The 20,172-nt window shown below is 37.8% G+C and overlaps 3 protein-coding genes across 3 annotated transcripts in view; 2 read left to right on the top strand and 1 right to left on the bottom strand.

Annotated features, from left to right (window-relative positions):
• Positions 1–20,172, bottom strand: part of LOC140231869 (uncharacterized) — a 49,285-nt gene that overhangs the window by 18,097 nt on the left and 11,016 nt on the right. The window contains exons 2-3 of the mRNA XM_072312020.1: positions 15,677–15,760; positions 12,634–12,771 (exon numbers count right to left, since the gene is read on the bottom strand). Coding sequence (XP_072168121.1) covers positions 12,634–12,771; positions 15,677–15,760 — 222 coding nt within the window. The remainder of the gene's footprint in view (positions 1–12,633; positions 12,772–15,676; positions 15,761–20,172) is intronic.
• On the top strand, positions 2,957–5,340 carry LOC140231868 (thiosulfate sulfurtransferase-like). The gene is made up of 2 exons (XM_072312019.1): positions 2,957–3,548; positions 4,811–5,340. Exons 1-2 carry the CDS (start codon positions 2,957–2,959, stop codon positions 5,107–5,109), a joined length of 891 nt encoding a protein of 296 aa, XP_072168120.1. The 3' UTR covers positions 5,110–5,340.
• Positions 9,616–11,347, top strand: LOC140231672 (thiosulfate sulfurtransferase-like). Its single transcript, XM_072311827.1, has 2 exons — positions 9,616–10,198; positions 11,049–11,347. The coding sequence occupies exons 1-2, from the start codon at positions 9,616–9,618 to the stop codon at positions 11,345–11,347; spliced, it is 882 nt and encodes a 293-aa protein (XP_072167928.1).

The raw sequence follows: 20,172 nt of genomic DNA, 5'->3' as shown, positions 1-20,172 counted from the left end.
GGAGAGTGTACTTAAATTGCGAATGTGTGGATGGATATACTATATATACGAGCCAATGTCGTATGTATCATCCTATACGTACAACTGTACAACAGATAACAAAAGTCTGCATGGTACAATAAAAGGTGCACCAGAGTATTACAGCGTGGCATTTGTGATGCATCTGCATCAGCGAGGTACCGGTATGCTCCTGGCATCCGGCCTCATAAACCAGCCATCTATTACTCGGTGTAGGACCTCCTGTTGAACAGGCCAGAATCAGGTCAATGGACTGTGCACGTCTGATTGGCCGGCTGGGAAGGGAACCCGCATTTACATCACACGGACGGATGGGGAACGGGGCACACACACACAGCAGCATGCTCCCTCGAATCGAATCAAGACAACCCAGCCATCATCTGGATGCTGCCCATGTGGTGGAGTAGAAGAAAATGACCCACTTGTATACATAATGCACATCCGGAGTCTGAAATGCATTTACCGGTATACAGACACAACTCCTCCACTCTTTCATTTATTATGAAGATAATATCCAGTCCTGGAGTTTACACATGTTCAATGGAAGCTCCTACAACAGATGCATACATGTATCATGTGTAGAGAGGCAATGCCTACAATAGTACATATTACAGTGTAGAAGGGAAACAGAAAAAGACCAAGGAAACTGCTGGGAAGATACATAGGTGGCAATGTGCAAATGTTAAAGAGTTAAAGAGAAAAGAAGTGAGATATATATACATAGAGAGAGAGATAACTGGAGCAGATACACAGTAGAGTGAAGAGAGAGAGGAGGGGGGGGGGAGAAAAAGGCCATTTGTTTTACACATTTGTATTTTATATGCTTGAACAGTGGTAAACAAAATACTAACATGTTGAGGCTATGATGTTAAAGGACAAGTTCATCTTCATAGACATGTGGATTGAGTGAATGCAGCAATATTAGTAGAACACATCCGTGAGAGTTTGAGGAAAATCGGACAATCCGTTGAAAAGTTATGAATTTTTGAAGTTTCTGCTCAGTCACTGCTGGATGAGAAGACTACTACAGCTGATGATGTCACATGCGTACAACGATAAAAAGAAAATATAAAGAAAATTCAACATATTTTCACTTTTCTCACATAATAAGAGAATGCTTGACTTCTCTCTTTCAGAAGGCAGGGGGAATAATATTACCCTTAACATACGTCAGTGACAAGTCGAGGAAATGTGTACTTTTTTCAAAAAGTAACATTTTGTGAAATTCTCTGTATATTTTCCTTATACTGTTGTACGCATGTGACATCATCAGCTGTAGTAGTCTTCTCATCCAGCAGTACCTAAGCAGACACTTCAAAATTTCATAACTTTTCAATGGATTGTCTGATTTTTCTCAAACTCTCACTGATGTGTTAGGTAACTACTAAATATTGCTGCATTCACTCAATCCACATGTCTATGAAGGTGAACTTGTCCTTTAATACCTCTCAGTACAGGATCAATGGAAGTTTTGTTTTGTTCTATTCATTTCTAACTTGGAGAAAGATGTTTGTTAAAGCATCACATAGAAAACTTTTTGTGGGATTTGCCCAACACTGTAAACTTCAAGTTGAACTTTTTGAATAAAATTTTCTGGACAAATCTTTTATGGTTGGTAGCTTTTTCAACTCAGTACAGATTTGGAGCTGAATCTACCCAAACTTCTCTACCCAAATTTCAGCCCAATGAGTGGAAATATTCATATTAGAAATCAATCCTTTTCTTTATTACACAAGAAATCACAAATCTGAAATGAAAACTGTGTACAGAGAATGTTTTGAGTTATTATGATGAATGTCAAAACATTTCCACCATCTGAGCTGTTCTTCAAGGTTTAAATATAATATGCAGAGTTGTTTAAAAGACCCATTTTTTTTTTAAAGTCAGTAAAAGCTAGGTACCGCATTTGATGTGATACTAATACCTGACTTGTATACCAGCATTAAATTTTATACACTTCACTTTGAACATATAAACAGCAATGAGTTTCAAAATGAAAGTGCATTGAATTCTCACTAAATATTTATAATAGTTCATTAATTCATTCTAAACTATATGTATCTCCTTGCAGGGCTGGCAACATTCCAACATTAAAATCTGGCCTTGGACAGTATTTTAATGTATGCTGTACTATATCAGCTTTTATTGGTGCCACTTCAAATTAGGACGGCCTTTGCCATCTATTTCCACTTCGTGCAGTGGAATCCACACAAACATTTAAAAAGAATCTCAACATACATGTTCCATTTTGTTTGGGTAAATGGTATATACAGATACAGATACAGATACAGATACAGATATTTTTATTAGTCTTTCTTCCAACAAAAAAGATACTCATTTTCCAGGTGAAAAAATACAATATAAATTATACAAAGTATACATAATTCAGACATGAAAATAAAACTATAACAATATAGAATAAAATATAACTATAAATAATATACAATCCACATAAATTAAAACACAATTAAAATATCTTCACAATCATAACACAGAATAACAAGGAAGAGAGACTATAAGAGATAAAAAGACACAGAGAGAAAGAAATAAGAGAGAGAGTGAGGGAGAAAGAAAAAAGGGAGACACCCAACTAGAAGTGGTAAAAAGAAAGGAAAAGTCTGATATAGAGAAGAGAAAGAGAGAAAAAAAAGACATCATTTATGCACTGCACTGTGTTTAAATTAAATTACAGGAAAGAAATACATATATGCACTGGGAAAGACACAAAGAGATATACAATATATAATGTATGTATTTCTATCTCTAACTTCTTGTATTCACTCTAATATAAACTCCAACGCTCTATTTATACATAATGTGTCTCTCTGCACCTCAGACACTAGATTGATTGTTTATTACAAATCTGGTAATTGTTATCATCATTATTCTATCTTGTAGCCTGTTCATCCCATTGCACGCTGATAGTGTGCTCCACAACATGAATGAGAGGGTCCCTCCACTGGTGGATCCATTTTGGCTCTCCACTAGAGTCCTCGCGGGAGAGGGCTCCGCTCCAATTCGAGTCATTGACGTCACGTGGAATCCGCACGGCAAACCCGGGCGGGATTACTACCAGGAAAGCCACATCCCTGGGAGTCTCTTCTTTGATCTGGAGGAGTGCAGGCTCCGGCAATCCCCTTACCGGGTCACCCTGCCGCCGGCCGCCGAGTTCGCCAATTACGTCTCCGAGCTGGGCATCGGAAACGACACTCACGTGGTAGTCTACGAGCACGACCCCGTCTACGGGTCGAAGACGGCGACGCGGGTGTGGTGGATGTTCCGTGTCTTCGGGCACGACAGGGTGTCGGTCCTCGACGGAGGTCTGGGGTTGTGGATCAATCAGGGCCACCCTACCACCTCGCAGGAGCCCCCACAGGGACCATCTGGGGTCAAGTTTCGCACCAAGTTTCGGAAGAACCTGGTGAAGTCTTACGAGGATATTCTAAGGGACCTCAAAGAGGGATTGGGGCAACTCCTGGATACCAGACCACCACACTGGTTTGATGGTTCAAGGCAGAGCTTGTGGCCAAGTGAGACACTGCCTGCACATTGTCTAACTATCAGCTTAGTTACAATGAATGTAATGTAATTCTATATTTCATCTTTTTCTGTCTTTATCTTTTATCCCTGATGAACATCATAATTTACACTTAATCAACAATCCAAATGTAAATTTGTATTTGGGAAGGTTCATGGAAGTTTACGTACTTTTAATGGTCTATAAAGCAGAAACAGATCATGAAAGTAATGGGGGGGGGAGGGGAGGGGAGAGGGACAAAGTGTTCCTGCAGTAACCATTGGAGTGAAAGTCCACTTAGCCTGTTGAGAACGGGCTGATTTTGCTACAACACAAATATCCCATATACACCTGCCCAAGTGTACACTTGGGACTAGTCTCCAATGGGTAACTCTTATAATCCCACATGACAGCCTTATTATGTTTCTGAACATACACATGCTATTGCGATGAAAACACAAAATTACCAACTAAAACGAGTGAGGAAACAAGGGAGAGGTACATGAACATTCTGTGTAGCAATTAGCAATCTGCAAAATGCAGCCCCATTTTGGACCCTGCAGGATCATTTCACTTGAGTTCTCCGAGTAGATAAAGATAATCCATTATTAACAAGTGACTGACCTGATTTCGGCGAGCCTAAACACACAAGGAAACATAATGGATGTACACTGTACTTCATGAGTTTTGTGCTGTCATTATTTACACTACACTAACAGTCTCCATACCACTGCAGTTACACGTACATGGCATACAAACATCTTAACATACAGGATTAATAAATTACCAAATTTTCATTTCCATCACACACATGCAGAACACTGTATATCATGAACGTATCAGGTGAGTAGTTCATTGATCCACAAAAGGCATTTCTACATTCAACTCACCACAGATGCTTGAAAAAAACAATCAAATCAAATGAAGAGTTTGTTCGCAAAAACCGATAAGTCCATATTTGCCAAATGGAGATATTTGCGATTAAAGGTCAAGAAAAATAAAGAGAATAATAAGAAATTTTTGCTTCTTTTGACCATAACTTCAAAAATGTACCGTTACATGTATATGTCATGACCAATATATCATTTAAAAAGTACAGAGACTGTAATTCAAAATCTTCAAAAATGGACTTATCGTTTTTGCAAACAAACTCTTCAAATGTTCACCACATAAAGCTTTAACATACATGAATTGATTTTGTACAAAATGCAGTGAATCAGTTTCTTGGGAATATAGAACATGAAACATGTTCTCTTTTTTTTCTTTTATCTTTAGATCTCCAACTCGGCACCATCGTTGGTTCTTCCCATCTCCCATTCACAGAGCTGCTGCATAAAGAATCAAGCACTTTCAAATCGGCAGACGAAATACGGGTCATCTTCAGCGCAGGGGGCATCGACCTCTCGCGTCCCCTGACCACGACCTGCAACGTAGGTGTCACAGCCTGCATCGCCGCCATGGGTGCATTTCTGCTGGGCAGGGAGGATGTCGCGGTCTTTGATGGATCCTGGGACGAATTCTCGCAGCGAGCAGCACCGGAAATGCTCAACATCAATTACTACACAAGCGCATGAGAATAGCTTGCACAGTTTGTGATGTACAACTGTAGCTTTGGGACTGTACATGGACAGTCCATGCAGAACAAGTGTTTTACAAGTGGACATGCTAGGCAATCACATAGCTGCCATATCTACTCTGAAGAAATCTATCTTAAGAGGAAAGAATAACTTGTGTTAAAAAAGAAGTCACCTCTCATAGCAATGCAAAGTAGTCTTTGTTGCCAATTGTTTAATGGTGATAACCTGAAGGAGAACTTGATATTTTCTTCCTATCGTGAACGGGGAAAACCATTCCAACATATAGTCAATAAAAGATAATGGAAACTTGTGTCATTGAATAGTCTGCCCAATCCAGACACTGTCCCTTCAAGACATTCAACATCTCAAAGCACACTCTTAGTTTGTCCACATTAGCACAAAAATACAATGTTGCATTTTGATGCTTATTGATGATGACAAGAGGTTTGCCTATCATTGTGACATTTTCACATGAAACACCTATGTGAGTGAGTCTAGGATGTGACCTCACCGTTCTTAAAGGACAAGTTCACCTTCTTAAACATAAGGATTGAGAGAATGCAGCAATACTAGTACAAAATAGAACACATCAGTGAAAGTTTGAGGAAAATTGGACAATCGATGCAAAAGTTATGAATTTTTAAAATTTTTGTGCTGGAAGCACTGGATGAGGAGACTACTGCAGCTTGTGATGTCATATGCATACAACCGTGTAAAGAAAATGTAAAGAAAATTCAACATATTTTCACTTTTTTTGCATAATAAGTGAGCACTTGACTTGCCTCTTTCTAAAGGTAGGGGGAATAATATTACCCATAACATATGTCGGTAACGAGTCAAGGGAATGTGTACTTTTTTCAAAAGATGAAATTTTGTGAAATTCTCTTTATATTTTCCTTGTATTGTTGTACGCATGTGACATCATACACTGCAGTAGTCTTCTCATCCAGCGGTTACATATGTACTACACAAAAACTTCAAAAAATTCATAACTTTCGAACGGATTGTCCGATTTTCCTCAAACTTTCAATGATGTGTTCTACTAATATTGCTACATTCTCTCAATCCTTATGTTTAAGAAGGTGAACTTGTCCTTTAAGGGTCACCTCAGCATATCCCTACCCCTCCACCCATCACACAAGCATGTACACACACACACACACACACACTCAAACTTACACACATTACACATACAACTGTTGGTACCAAGGAGCTTCAAACGAAGCTCCTTGTTGGTACATGCCCAGTTCACCTGAAGTGCATGACAGGTATTCAATTATTAAACGAGCTAATATTGAATGTTTGACGATGACCTGCGACGGAAAGGTGCATTCAAATGGGATTTGCTTGACATTGTTTGCATAATAAATGTCAGGCAAACTACAAGATTTCCCCAAACAAGGGCACCTCAAAATACCCAGCTGTAGTGAATTTGTGTAGGTATAATATATTAAGATAATTAGCAGATTTTCTAGGCTGCTGCTGGGAAATTACCTCGTGTGCACTGCTACTCAAGCTGAAAGTTGAATGGTTTGTTCAACGTACTATAGTCACTAGTAAAATCTGTTTGAAAAAAAAAAAAACAAAACTACAAATGATATATCATACAAATGTTATATCCTGATACCAGATACAGTAGGTACATGTGAGGTTATGATATACAGTTCATAAGCATCATGTTGTCTGTTACATAATGTTAAATGTGAATACATCTGTATTCATAAGTAGATGGATATCTTGAAAGATTTATGAGAGGAAACATACTTGCATTTATATTTTATTTTCTTATAAGGATGTGCAGGATGTTAACAATGTTCGCCGCATCCTCACAAATGCAGTCTGAACAGGTTTGGTAGTGTGCTGTTCAAGCAGATTTCCTATGATTCCATAAATATCATTTCTTCATTCAGACTAGATATCATTATATTTTTTTTTTTTGGAAAAAGAACAAAAGGTATATCAAATAGTAAGCCAACATAATGATGAAAAATATTGTTCAAAGTTGTTTTCATGCTAAAGAAATACAACAATTGTGATGACATGAATAGAACTGGCCAGATTTTAATAAAATGAAATGTGGCTTGTTTTGACTTGTTATTGTTGTTGTTGTCACTGGTTTTGGGGTTTTTTTGTTTTTTGTTTTGTTTTGTTTTTGTTTTGTTTTTTAAATTGTCAGAGAAACCCTGTGCAATATGTGCAGTAACAACTATACATGTACCACATGGAGCCTGGAAAGAGTCTAGCACTCGGCGAAGGATTCACCCAAGATGTGAGAAAATTATGTCAGATGTGTAACTCTTGAATACTGGTGTGTATCAAGACACAGCAGATGAAAATCAAAATATTTCAGGAGATTGTGAACGGATATGTGTGAGTTTGAGCAAAACTGATGAACAGTAATTATTCCATAAAAGTCTGGATACAAGGCTATTCATCACCTTCTATGGCAGCATACAAAAACTAGCATTTACATATTTAATCTGTTACATGTGTTGCTTGAGGAGGATTCTGAATTTGATATGCATAAACCAAGCAAGAAATTTAATTTACCTGAATTTGCATATATATATAGTATTTAGAAATTACCTTCTACTGGAAGTGATGTTAAGAGCACAAGATTTTTTTTTTACGTATTCACTGAAGTGATGTAAACAACAACAAAAAAAAAGGATGTTCCTCAGGTAATGAGGAATTACTGACACTAAAGAGCAACCAAAACAGGAATATGTGGTAACCAGACAACAATCATGTCAAAGATACACCAAAAATCACAACACTTTCAAATTATTTTGTTTCTGGTACTTTTCATGAAATGTATTTGTAATCCTCATGCTTATATCTTATTGTTTGCAGGGGCGGATCCAGGAATTCCGTGAAGGGGAGGCGCCTTTACAAAATTAAAGGAGGCACACATGCCCCACCCCCATTTTTTTTCTTTTTATTTCTTTTGTATTTTAAACAAAAAATAAAGGGGGCGCGCACCCTGTGCACCCCCCTCTGGATCCGCCACTGGTTTGCAATGCTGTCTGCTTTCATTTTCTTTTCTTTCTTTTTTTCATTTTTTTTTTTTTTTTTTTACAGAAGTGTCACATAAACCTCAACTCAACTAAAATCAACTCAACATCGACAGATTCTCTATGTCATGGCCTATCTCAAATTTTGGCAAATCTTAGGAGTAGTTAGTTTGAATAGAGTCTTCTCTTTGTCTTGTTGAATTTCTCCAAGCAAAGTAAACAAAAATATGAAACAAAGTATTCATCTCAAAGTATGAAGTCAAGAAGAGGGATGAAATCTTCAAAAGTGATTTTTTCAAAATGTCAAAATTACGTCAAATCATGGTTAACCTGATGACAGAATCATTTTTTCTTTTAATACAGTTGGATTTTGGACAAAAGTTTTTACTTAAAATTAAAGTGGAATAATGTTCTCCTTCATGTATCACTGATAGGAAGTTGGAAGATTGGAAAAATTGAAATTAAGGGTATAATAGTAAATTTGTTGAGGAATTCCATATCAACAGCACCAAAAACAAAAATGAGATTATATAGTCCTTTTATAACTGAATGCATGTGTGTGTGTGTGTGCGTGTGTGTGTGTGTGTGTTTGTGTGATCCTGGGTATGCCATCTCAATGTATTCATACGTGTTTTTTATTGTCAGTGCTCCTACATGTAAGTCAGGGGTTTTGAAGCACTATTTACAGAAAGTACAAGGTTCACTATGGTCCACTAGACAAAATGCATTAACTAAATTCGCATGAAATGAATGAATGAATGCTTTCTAGTCTGATAATCAAGTGATTAAAGCCAGGCAAACGCTTTCGTATTTTTTTTTTCTAATATTTTGTGTTATACACATTGTCAAAGAATTCTATCTATACAGCAGATGAGGTACACTGGATGCTTGACTGCATTATAAGCAATGAACATGCTTGCAAATAGAAGTGACATAAAAGATACCTCTATCAGCAATATTCATGCGTATTGACAATTACTGCACTGGAGAGGTCATTGAATAAGCACCAGCCACAAAAAAAAGAGAGAAAAGACAAAAACAACTGCAACTGTGACTACCTCCAGAGATGTACACCTGTACATAACAGGGGAGTGGAACAGTCAACACTAACTGCAATCTGCACACAGGCTGAGAAGAATATAATCTTGTGTCTGCACAGGACAGGGCCCAGGGTCAGTGAAAACATAAACCCTTGAGCATTGACGCTGACGGAAAGGTAGGTCTTAAATTGCTATTTCCCCACGTTGGGCTACATTCGCTTATCATCAAATCTTGTGTAAGGTCAGCCCTGTGACCTTAAACCAAAACACTAGCCATGGCATACTTGGGTCAAGTTTGTTTCATGCTCTGCACTTTGCTCTTAATGCCGAGTATGCATAGTCAGTAAGAAGTCAGGCTCAAGTTTGCAGTACATGTACAGTAGTAAGTGACATGTACTGTGTGATGTTGTGATCCTTTTTTTTTTCCTTGCCAGACAACTGATACAACCATGGTTAGCATACCTCGTCCCCTGGTTAGCACTGTGTGGCTGAAAAAGGCACTGGCGGCCGGTTCGCCATCCTTCCGTCTCTTGGATGTGACATGGACTCCCACGGGAAAGTCTGGGCAGGAAATCCACGCGGAGAAGCACATTCCTGGAAGCCACTTCTTCGACATGGAAGAGTGCCGCAACAAGGAGTCGCCCTACCGCGTCATGCTCCCATCGCCGCGGGTTTTCAGCGAGTACGTGGGGAGCCTCGGAATCGGCAATGACACCCATGTCATCACGTACGACAACGATCCCGTCTTCCAGGTGAAGAACATGGGCAGGGTTTGGTGGATGTTCAGGGTCTTCGGACACGACCGCGTCTCGGCCCTGGATGGTGGCTTGGCGCAGTGGATCAAGGAGGGTAACCCTGTGACGTCACAGCTCTCAGAGGCTCCCCAACCGGCCAAGTTTGAGGCAAAGTTTCGCCCGGAGCTGGTCAAGTCCTACGAAGACATAATGGACCACCTCAAGGAACCAAAGTTCCAGCTCCTTGACTCTCGTCCCCCACAATGGTATGATGGCTCCAAACCAAGTCAATTGAAAGGTGAGTTATGGATCTAGACAAACTTTTCCGACCGATTTCCTTTTATATCCGTATCTCTCTGAGGTTCATGATTTTTTGTGATAGGACACAGGAGCTAAATTAATATCTAGCTTATTCACATCATGTCCTGCAAATATCAGAGAGAAACATAATGTAAAGAGCACTTTAAATATTGTGTAATTGCTGAACCTTGGGTTGTGTAAGATATAAACAATTTCCTTACCTCAAATTCATGAAATTCTTCCGTCGAGATGTTTTCATTGCAAGTAATTTTCCTTACCTATTGTATATACATTTACTTAGCAGGGTTTTAGTTTATACCGGGTACATGAATTTTGCAAGTGCTACTCTTGAATATAACAATACAGGAAAATATCCACTCTGATCCCGACACAAACGCAGTGTGCATGGGTACACTTCTCTGATCATTATTGTACTCCTCGATCGCCAATGTAACCACTCACATAATTATTGGGAAGTCCCGATTGGGAAAAAAAATAGACTCACTAAGTATATTGTGTATGCAGTATACATTGCTGAACACTTTCTTCAAAAAATAATGTTACACACCATATATGTATGATACATACATATGATAGAATCATGATAAAATGGTCAAAGAAGAATCTACAGCATATTTTTACTTTTAAGTGAGCCCATTCCCAACCACCATTTGAAGTTGATGCTGACTTCGCATGCAAGCAGGTTGCTGGTGCTATTGTCTGGGTTAGGTTGGCCAGTTCCAACATTTCATCACGATAACCAACAAAGTGAAATCACTATGTCAGCAAGAAGTGACATTTTAACTGCAAAATCATATGTGAGCATTCTCGGGCATACTTGTCTGCAGGTCTGAGACTGGGAACAATCAAGACGTCTGTCCACCTCCCGTTCCCGCAGCTCTTCCAGGAGGGGACGACAGTGTTCCGACCTCCCCAGGAAATCAGAGAGATCTTCAGGTCGAAGGGCATCAACCTCTCAAAGCCCCTGACCACCACCTGCAACGTGGGCGTGACCGCCAACATGCTCACCCTGGGCGCCTTCATCGCCGGGAAAGAGGACGTGGCGGTCTACGACGGCTCTTGGAACGAGTTCTCGCAGAGGGCGCCAGATGATGCCATTAATATCGCCACTCTCAGGGAGGAATAATTCTAGTGGCAGGGTCGCGTTGATTTGTGTTTTTCTCATGCAGTTTGTTTGCTGTGTTCTAAATGTTCTTCTCCGAATGTCAGCAACAACACCAGTTACTGCATTCCAACTAATCATACACATCATCACCAAATGTCTCAATTTTTACTGAACACAGCACCCTATAACCTTCTGTTTTCTGGCATCACATTGTGGCCACGACTTGATCTCAATCATTGGTACCACTTGAAAACCATTACAACTACAGGTACTCCCCACTCCATAATGTAAACTAGCATTGATAATAACTGTAACTACTTGTACTGCAACTTAAACTACTGCTTACTACACTGTAGGCCCTACCTCTTGGAATACTTCCGTGACTTATATCAGTACTGTATAAGCTTTTATTTTCGCAAGGGTTTAATTTTCGCAAATTTTGCAAATCACTGTTGGACCGCAAATTCAACAACATGCGAAAATATTGCCAAGAGTTAGGCTAATAGTAAACTTACATAGAGCCTCGGTGTCAATTCGTGAAAACAACATCTCGCGAAAATGTCCATGACCTGCTCATTCATGAAAATGTCTTTTTATGCAAAAATAACAGCTTATACAGTATGATCTCTACCTCCACTACTACATAAGTAGTAGGCCCTATATACGCGCAAAAAAAAAAAATACAATGTACTGCTTACTACCTCTTCTACCGTTGTTATCACTATTACTCCTTTGCTTATGTATGTTATACTAGTAGTAGCAGTTGAAGTAGTACTTGTAGCACTGCAAATGCACTTCAAGTGGAGTAACACGCATGTACAACTACGGCATACTTGAAACTTAGGATGAATCACATCAGAAGTCTTGTATCTATTCATGCACAGATGCCCATGGCACCACACAGAGGACTGAAAACAAAGAAAGGATTTCCTTGAGCTTCCTGTAACTGTAAAACCACACATTTTCGCACCATGAAACTTCAGTGAATGTTCAAAGGAGCTAAGATTTGCGAAGATAAAATGAACACCAAAATGGCTGTGTTTACACAACACACTGACTGCCTGTCACCAGTTTGCAATATTTTCATGCCGCGACTATATCTGATTTTACAGTAATTTCATTTGAAAAATACATCATTATCTTCCCATTAAAAAACAAACAAACAAATACACAAACACACAAACACACAAACACACTCACAAACAAACGAACAAACAAAACATCAGTATCAATCACTGTTCGGGTTAATCCTGGTTTCCAGAGTACATGTATACTATAAAAGCTATGGTATAGGTTTTGAAACTCACCCCCAAACATGAACATGGTGCCGCAGTCAGTGAACAGGACAGTGATGACTGTCCAGGCGGCCTGGCAGCTGGTCAACACCCCACACAGCTGCAGGCCCATCATGATGCAGCCTAGCGCTGCGGCTGTCCTATCCAAATCTGAAGATCGTCATCATCGTTGTCCAGATAAAATGAGAAAAGGGACATGAATAAATAATTTCACATTGGACAGTGCTTGTTTACATTTTCTTCACCTGGACAGTAATGTACAAAATCATCTTTCATTGATGGCCAGATATGGCACTGACAGACATACACATTAATGCCTCATTAAAAAAAAAAAAAGAACCTGATTATTTTGCAATGAAATTCACAAATAATAAATCTGCTGCCTGTTGCATAAAACATTAAGTCCAAGAAAACTCTGGTAAGAACTGAAAACTCAGGTTAGTATGATGCTGCCACAGACTTTAACAAAGGAAAACTCTGTTAAAAAACAACCCAAGTTTTTCTCAGGTAAAAAGTTTTATGCAACAAGCCCTTGTTCTTTTCCAAACTTGATTTTAAGGCACTGGCCAGTAAAAAGTACTTGGTGGAAAGGTAAGAAGTATAAACATGGAATATTGCACTCTGTAATCGGGAGTGATGCATTCTCAGTTTTTTGTCGCTGGGGCGACAAGACCTCGTATCTACAAAATGTCAAATGTTCAGGAGAGCCAAAAAACATGGCGGCCAATGCACTGTAGCGAATGGGAAAGCCTTTCCTTTGACATGCCATGGTGGCTTTATTTTTTGAGTTAGACAGTTGGGATTTGGACAGGACATCACTTAAGCCATTATTTGATCAACAATCCAAAAAAAAAGGTCATTTTCACCAAAATTTCAGATACAAGGTCTTGTCACCCAAGCGATGTTTTATATGTTTCACTTCCCCTGTACATTCAAATACTTTGATTACTGTGAAAGTGGAAATTTTTGCGCAAGTAATCTTTCATGCTCGGCCTGGTTTATGATGACGTTTGAGTGTTTTCAATTCCGCAGAATCAACACATACAGTAATATTACGATTATAGCAAGCACAAAATTTGGCATGTTTTTATTTTCACACAAGTTTTATGCCATGCAAAATGCATTTAAAAAAATCCACTTTTATAGTATTTGCCTCCACAGTACAATGGTGGCATATACAGTAATTACTTGTGAGTTGTTATTGTGCTCTTCACTTTTAAGTCTTGCCTATAGGCAGCCTTTCATGGTCATTTGGTGCTACACAATGGACATTTTTGCTTTGGTCAATTTATGGCAGTAATAGCCAGTCTTTCAAATAAAGGAATACACTGTACCTTATGATGGAAACAGATATCAGAGATTGTGGCACAAGGGGTGTGGTTTACATTCTCAGGAGGGCATAGAAATAATGGCAACTTCATCTGAGCTCATCTTGGCTGATGCTATAGATAAATGTAAATACTAATTTGTGCTTGTGCTCATGGAAAAACAGACATTATTTGATTGTAAATTGCCTGGAATTATCTGAAATCAGATCAGTAAAACTCAAATGCAGAGTTACACTGCATGTGTTCATCACAGAAGAAAGTTACAGATCCAATCAAATGAGATTTATCATGAAATCAATGTTTGTATCAGTTGAAATTCATATTTACAAACTGCTCAATAAAATGGGAAATAAGGTACTTATCAAGCTTGTCAATCATGTTTTCCTATTACAAAATGGAGTACTAATTGTAGATCCACTTGGGCCCACAGCAAAGTTACATGTGTACATACAAATATAAATCCCTACATTTACCATGGGAAACCTTGAAACTGTTTTTGTTTTTTTGTTGCCACAAACCCATCAAGATTTCCCTTCCCTTTCTTACAATAGCAGGTGTGGCACTCAACAGCCATGACCACAATGGCAAAACTTCTCAAAGTTTATTAGTTCTCAAAGTTTGGCAAGTCTGAGTGCAAACTTCCCAAAAACTTCTCAAAACTTCTTGCAAAAATTCCCAACCCACACAAATAATTTTTGAAGTTTGTGCAGTCTGAACACGAGCAGCTGAAATTTTGCTGTTTGCGGTGCCTCCGAAGCTGTCAGCTGGTGCTGGCTTTCTATTCTGTTGCGCACATGCCCCACTGAATCAAACTTTGAGAACTTAAACTTCAAGAAGTTAGGCTGCCAGTGTGAACAGATGAGTAAACTTTGCTAAGTGTCTTTGGAGTTAAAATTCTCATAGTGTGATAGTGGCTGATGAAATTCAAAGGCTAATCTTGAGTTTCAGTTACTGGATTGCCAAGAAATCCTTCAAATGAACATCAAGCAAATTTATGGAAAATTCAGACTCAGTTCTACCATGAAGCTGGTAGCAATTGTATAACTTTTACCTGTGCATGAAACATCTATCAACCACACAGAAAATTGCATTCAAATGCATCATTGTTACAGCACTTTGAGGGGGAACCCATACATTGATATTTTAAGCCTACATGTTGCTTCCGTCCAACTAACCCGCTTTCCTGATGACATGTGAAACAGATTAGAAAAAAAAAAGCTATACAAAAGATAACCTCAAGCATTGTTAAAAACTCAGATTTAGAGAGATAGAAGGATGACATCATACACATCTTCCTTGAATGCAAAGGGGGAAAAAAAAACTCTGTACACATGTGATATCGCATCAAAGACAAGGATTTGTTCTTGTTGTTGCTTTTTTTTAACATAATATGAAAGTGAGTTCCACAATAGAGGCAAAACCATGCAAGGTAAACATTAAATGGCTGAAGGTATACCAAGGAATATACAAATGTACATGTTGGTTTTGTTGCATACATTGATATTAATACATTGTAGTATGCTATAAAAATTTATGCAATTTAAGATATAAAATACACAGGAAAAATATAACATGACAAATAAACATTGGGGGATCAAACAAAACATCATGATGAATCAAAACATGTTATCCCTCCTGGGTCTACCACCCTAAAAATAGCTACACTGATCCTATCTAATTGCAAAATGACTTTGGCTAATAGAAATGAAAGAGTTAAGAATACTTACAGTACAACGTTCTGTGGTAGCCAAGGCCAGGAAGAGCAGGATTTGGTGTTTGTGTAAAATTGTATGTTATACATCTGACTACAGCTGAAATGGAAATCATGCAAAGAAGGAGAGATAAAGAGAGAAGAATATATATCAATCCAAGTTGTCTGCTCACATTCTTCTCTTTATGTAGTAAAGGGATGGTATAGTATTGGTTGAGGTGACCTTGATTCAGCTTTTATTTGTAATATTTATTATTTTTTTGGTGAGATACTTCGAAACAACTATATGAAATGCTACAATTTTAAGAGGAATCCAAAGAGATGTCCAAAAAAAAAAAGTAAAACAGAGCATTCCTTACTAAAGGTAGGTCCCACCTTTTATTAGGATTGCTTTGTTTTGGATATCTCGGCCATTTCAAAACTAATTTTCATTAAATAAACTTTGAATTCCTCTTAGGATTATATGCTCTTTCATATTTCAAAAGAGGTTTCTCATTACCTCAAAATTAAAATAATGTTGGAAACCTGAAGCCCCACCTCAGCCAAAACTGTACAGCCCCTCAAACTTTTTAAGGATATCAATTTGTAACAGCTTGAAGACAAAGACAGTTTCAACTAGACCAGACAGGAATGACATTTTGGTTAAAAGCCATTCCATGTCTATGCTGACTTTAATTCATATAGAATGGTTAACATTTCATTGTAATCATACATTATACATGCTCAATGAAAGATTTGGACATCTAAAGTTTCGGCGACACAACAATTGCTCCTGCGACAATTGCTCCAATCTTGTTTTCTTCGAGGACTCAGGATTAGGGTTAATGTTGTGATACAAACGTACATGTATAAGGTTTTAGGCTTACACGTAGTTTGATGTGAGGATTAGGATTATGGTTTGGGTTATGTTTGTGGGTAGAATTTATGCTTGGCTCTAATAGCATGCAGATATCTCATGGGAGCAATTGTGGCAGCAGCAAATGTCATGGAACTATTAAAAGATTCATATTGTTTGCCATTCGACAATGATATCACTTGCAACTTCATTCATAGAGAATCGCCAATCAGAAACATCAATTGCATTTATGCTTCACCACGGCACACATTTAATGGAGAGAATCACTGATCATAAACATACTGTTTAAATGCATTTTGAATTGGTGTTCTGAAATGCCATTTATAATTTATATCAAAACATTTCGGGATGCAACCATGTTTTGAGCTAAACACCTTTCAAAAGCCTGATTGTGCCCCCCCCCCCCCCAAAAAAAAAAAAGGGAAAAAAAGTTAGGCACAAATGCACCCTTAGACTCTTAAGGAGGAGTTTTCCATGTTTCAGTAAAGTGACATGAATACCAACTTTCATTGTGACTGTCATTCTTCCACACATACCATGAAGGTGACTTTACTCACCTTGCACACATTATCATAAATCTTAACAGGGACAGATTTGACAGTGCAGTATCAAACCATACCCTTTATCAACCTGTTAACTGTTGGAAATTTTCAAGCATGAATGGTTCTCATAACTCTTCTCTAATAGATAAAAAGTTTGGAGAGTATCACCATAAAATTTAATGAGGATTTTGCCGTTACAGGGCATTCAGATGCAAAAAATTTATACGAGAATGGTATAGCTATACAATGAATTTATACGTCTGAACGCTGACTAACGAAACAGCGTATAGCGAAACGACGGTCAGAGCATCGTTTCGAACTAGAACTCGATGACGAATCAGCATTCCGTGTGCGTCTGAAAGTATGGCGAACATAGAATGGTATAACTGGGAGGGGCTTAATGGTAGTGCGAATGAAAGGTGACCCCACAGCTGTCACTCATGACTATAACAGCATGTGCAGTGAGAAACTGCACATCTATAAGAACGGTGTCTGAACGGTCTGTCGGCTGTACGATGATTCTTTATACGTCGTTTTGTTGTCGAGTTTTGGTATTAAATGGCATGCATCTGAATAGGGGGCGAGCTATAACCCGTCATTAAGACATCAACAGTAATAATTATCACCTTCTTTATGACCTCATTAATCAGAGGCAGTCACTGTGGCAATTGAAAAGCTGGTACCCGCCATACCAGCATGTGTATTAAAGGGAACTTTTAGCAGAAAGGGCTGATACACACATTACACATACACACACATCACATACTGTAAACACGAACACAAACACAAACACACACACACACACCAAAAAAAAAAACTAAAAAAAAAAACCCACACACACACACACATTGGGATGACATAATGTAGGGTGCCTACATGTACATGTTATGGGGGGGGGGGGCGGGGGAACAAGAGCACCACTAATGCAAACTGCACGTGTACCATTGGGCACTGTGGGAATAATCAATGGTATATACATCTGTCTTCGCCTGTACCTATTCTCCTGAGTCATCAAACAGAAAGAGAGAACAAGTAAAGATGCTAACACCTCAACATTGATGGACGTTATACTAGTAATAGAGAAGCACTACGTGTACATACACTTCGTAGAACCATGTGCACTTACAGCTGTACGTAAAAAGCACTGAAATGACATTCAGGCTTTGACAATCACTTGCAAATTGCTTCATAATTTTGTTCCAAATTAATTGTCTTCTATGATTCAATTTAAAACTTCATCTCAATATAATCTCCGTAATGATAACAAAACAATTACATACGGTGGGCCTACTCTCCCCAATTCTACAAATTTTTATAGAAATATTATATTCAACTCCCAAACTCTTTAACTATCTCCCTGTAAAGTTTGTTCAGGGCAATTTGTGATATTACAGTGTACATTGTTTATGACTGAAATCAAGAAAAGTGCTTTATGCTTGCAATAATGTGTACATGTCAATGATATGTTCTCACTGACAAGTTAGTCTAAATTTGATTTGTCCACCTCGTGTCCAGTTTAAAGGTATCATTTTGTCACTCAAAACCTTTAAACCTATTTGCACTGTTTGTGACATATCCATTATTTTCTAAACTTTGTATTTTTCTGTATGTAATCAATTTCTTCAGCTCTATCTTGATTTCTTCCTTTTCATATATTTTCCATAAAGGCCCTACTTTGTAACTATCAATCTGCATATCTCCAACATTTTGATTACCTCTACATACTTGCTGGAACTTTGTTTGTAATCCATTTATTAATAACTTCTTTGTTATTTAATTTCATGGTCTTCCTGAACACCAGCTAATCACAGGAAAGCACATGCCTTTTACTCCATGTTTAAATAACAGCAAGCAAAGCAATAAAAAAAGACACACACACACACATGCTCATTATATACATTTGTTTCTAGATTATGTATTCATCATAGGGATGTATCACATCATACAAGAGAAAGAAACAGATTTACTAAGGGGAATACAGTACAAATTATTGGAAAAGAATTTTTAACATTTATGCATCAAACATCAAACAGTTGTACAGGTGCAGCATTTTTTTCTTTTAAATAAATAATACACCAGTCCCATAAAACTGTAATGTCAACATGATAAAACATTGTATGTGCTCATTTTCTGTTTGGATAAGGGATTAGGTGGTACAGCTGAGTATCAGTTTACATACAACTTAAACATGCATACTATCAGTTGATTTGCTATTACAAGCTTGGTATATCTCTAATGTACATAACACACATTTATACACATACTTCCATGTACAGTACCCAACCTTGCAAGCATAATAATCAACATTTATATGACTGCACTGTGTTTTTTAAATTATTAATTCAATCCTTTCTTTAATTATTAATACATTCCTTTCATACTACCTTATCAAACTTTTAGTATTTGTCCATCATTACACACCTTTTGGAACACTGCTGTACATGCATTGTTACTGTCTTTACAGTGGTTGATGTATGCAAGCTACTTGTTGATTGGTTGTAATAAATCAAACTTATTAAAGATTCATCTTGTAGCACTCATACTAGTATGTGATTTTTATACAGACCTATGTTTAAACATTTAGAAGGAATTCTATATAGATCTCACATTCAAGACTATACAAATGAACTAAATCAAACATGTAGAATGATGTACATGTAGAATGGAAGAAGTTTTAAAATTTGGATGTGGTGTACAATGTATACAAGTATAAAAGAGCATTCTTAAGTTTAGTCAAGTTACCTTTCCATGACACAGGAGTGGTTACAGTCACATAAAATGTATACATTGTACTGTGCATCATACGAATTAATGATGTTTTAATGTCGCAAGTCTCCCATATTCCTATACAATAATCCTCAGAGATCCTTCATATTAATTCATGGAGACAAACACTATTCTGAGGATACACCCTCAAGGAGACCCTTCATTACCCAAGGTTTAATCAATGATGCTCCTTGGTCTGTTTATAATGTCATTTACAATACTTTGATATCAGCACTGCCTGGGGCAAATCATTTTTAAAAAGGTTCCATTTTTCCATAAAAACAACAACAACAACAACAAGAATCACTAGAATTTTGATTTGTAAAGATGAAATTGACAAAAAGGAGA

The sequence above is a fragment of the Diadema setosum genome, chromosome 8, assembly GCF_964275005.1.
Source record: "Diadema setosum chromosome 8, eeDiaSeto1, whole genome shotgun sequence".
NCBI classification, from domain to species: Eukaryota; Metazoa; Echinodermata; class Echinoidea; order Diadematoida; family Diadematidae; genus Diadema; species Diadema setosum.
The sequence above is the reverse complement of the archived record's forward strand: the minus strand, read 5'-3'. Positions and strand labels throughout refer to the sequence as shown.

What these genes read in the sequence shown, in the direction of transcription:
- LOC140231868 (XM_072312019.1), top strand. Translation starts at nt 2,957, where the DNA reads ATGAATGAGAGGGTCCCTCCACTGGTGGATCCATTTTGGCTCTCCACT. An exon ending in AAGGCAGAGCTTGTGGCCAA is followed by an intron (nt 3,549 to 4,810) that starts GTGAGACACTGC and finishes TTTTATCTTTAG; the next exon opens with ATCTCCAACTCGGCACCATC.
- LOC140231672 (XM_072311827.1), top strand. Translation starts at nt 9,616, where the DNA reads ATGGTTAGCATACCTCGTCCCCTGGTTAGCACTGTGTGGCTGAAAAAG. An exon ending in CAAACCAAGTCAATTGAAAG is followed by an intron (nt 10,199 to 11,048) that starts GTGAGTTATGGA and finishes ACTTGTCTGCAG; the next exon opens with GTCTGAGACTGGGAACAATC.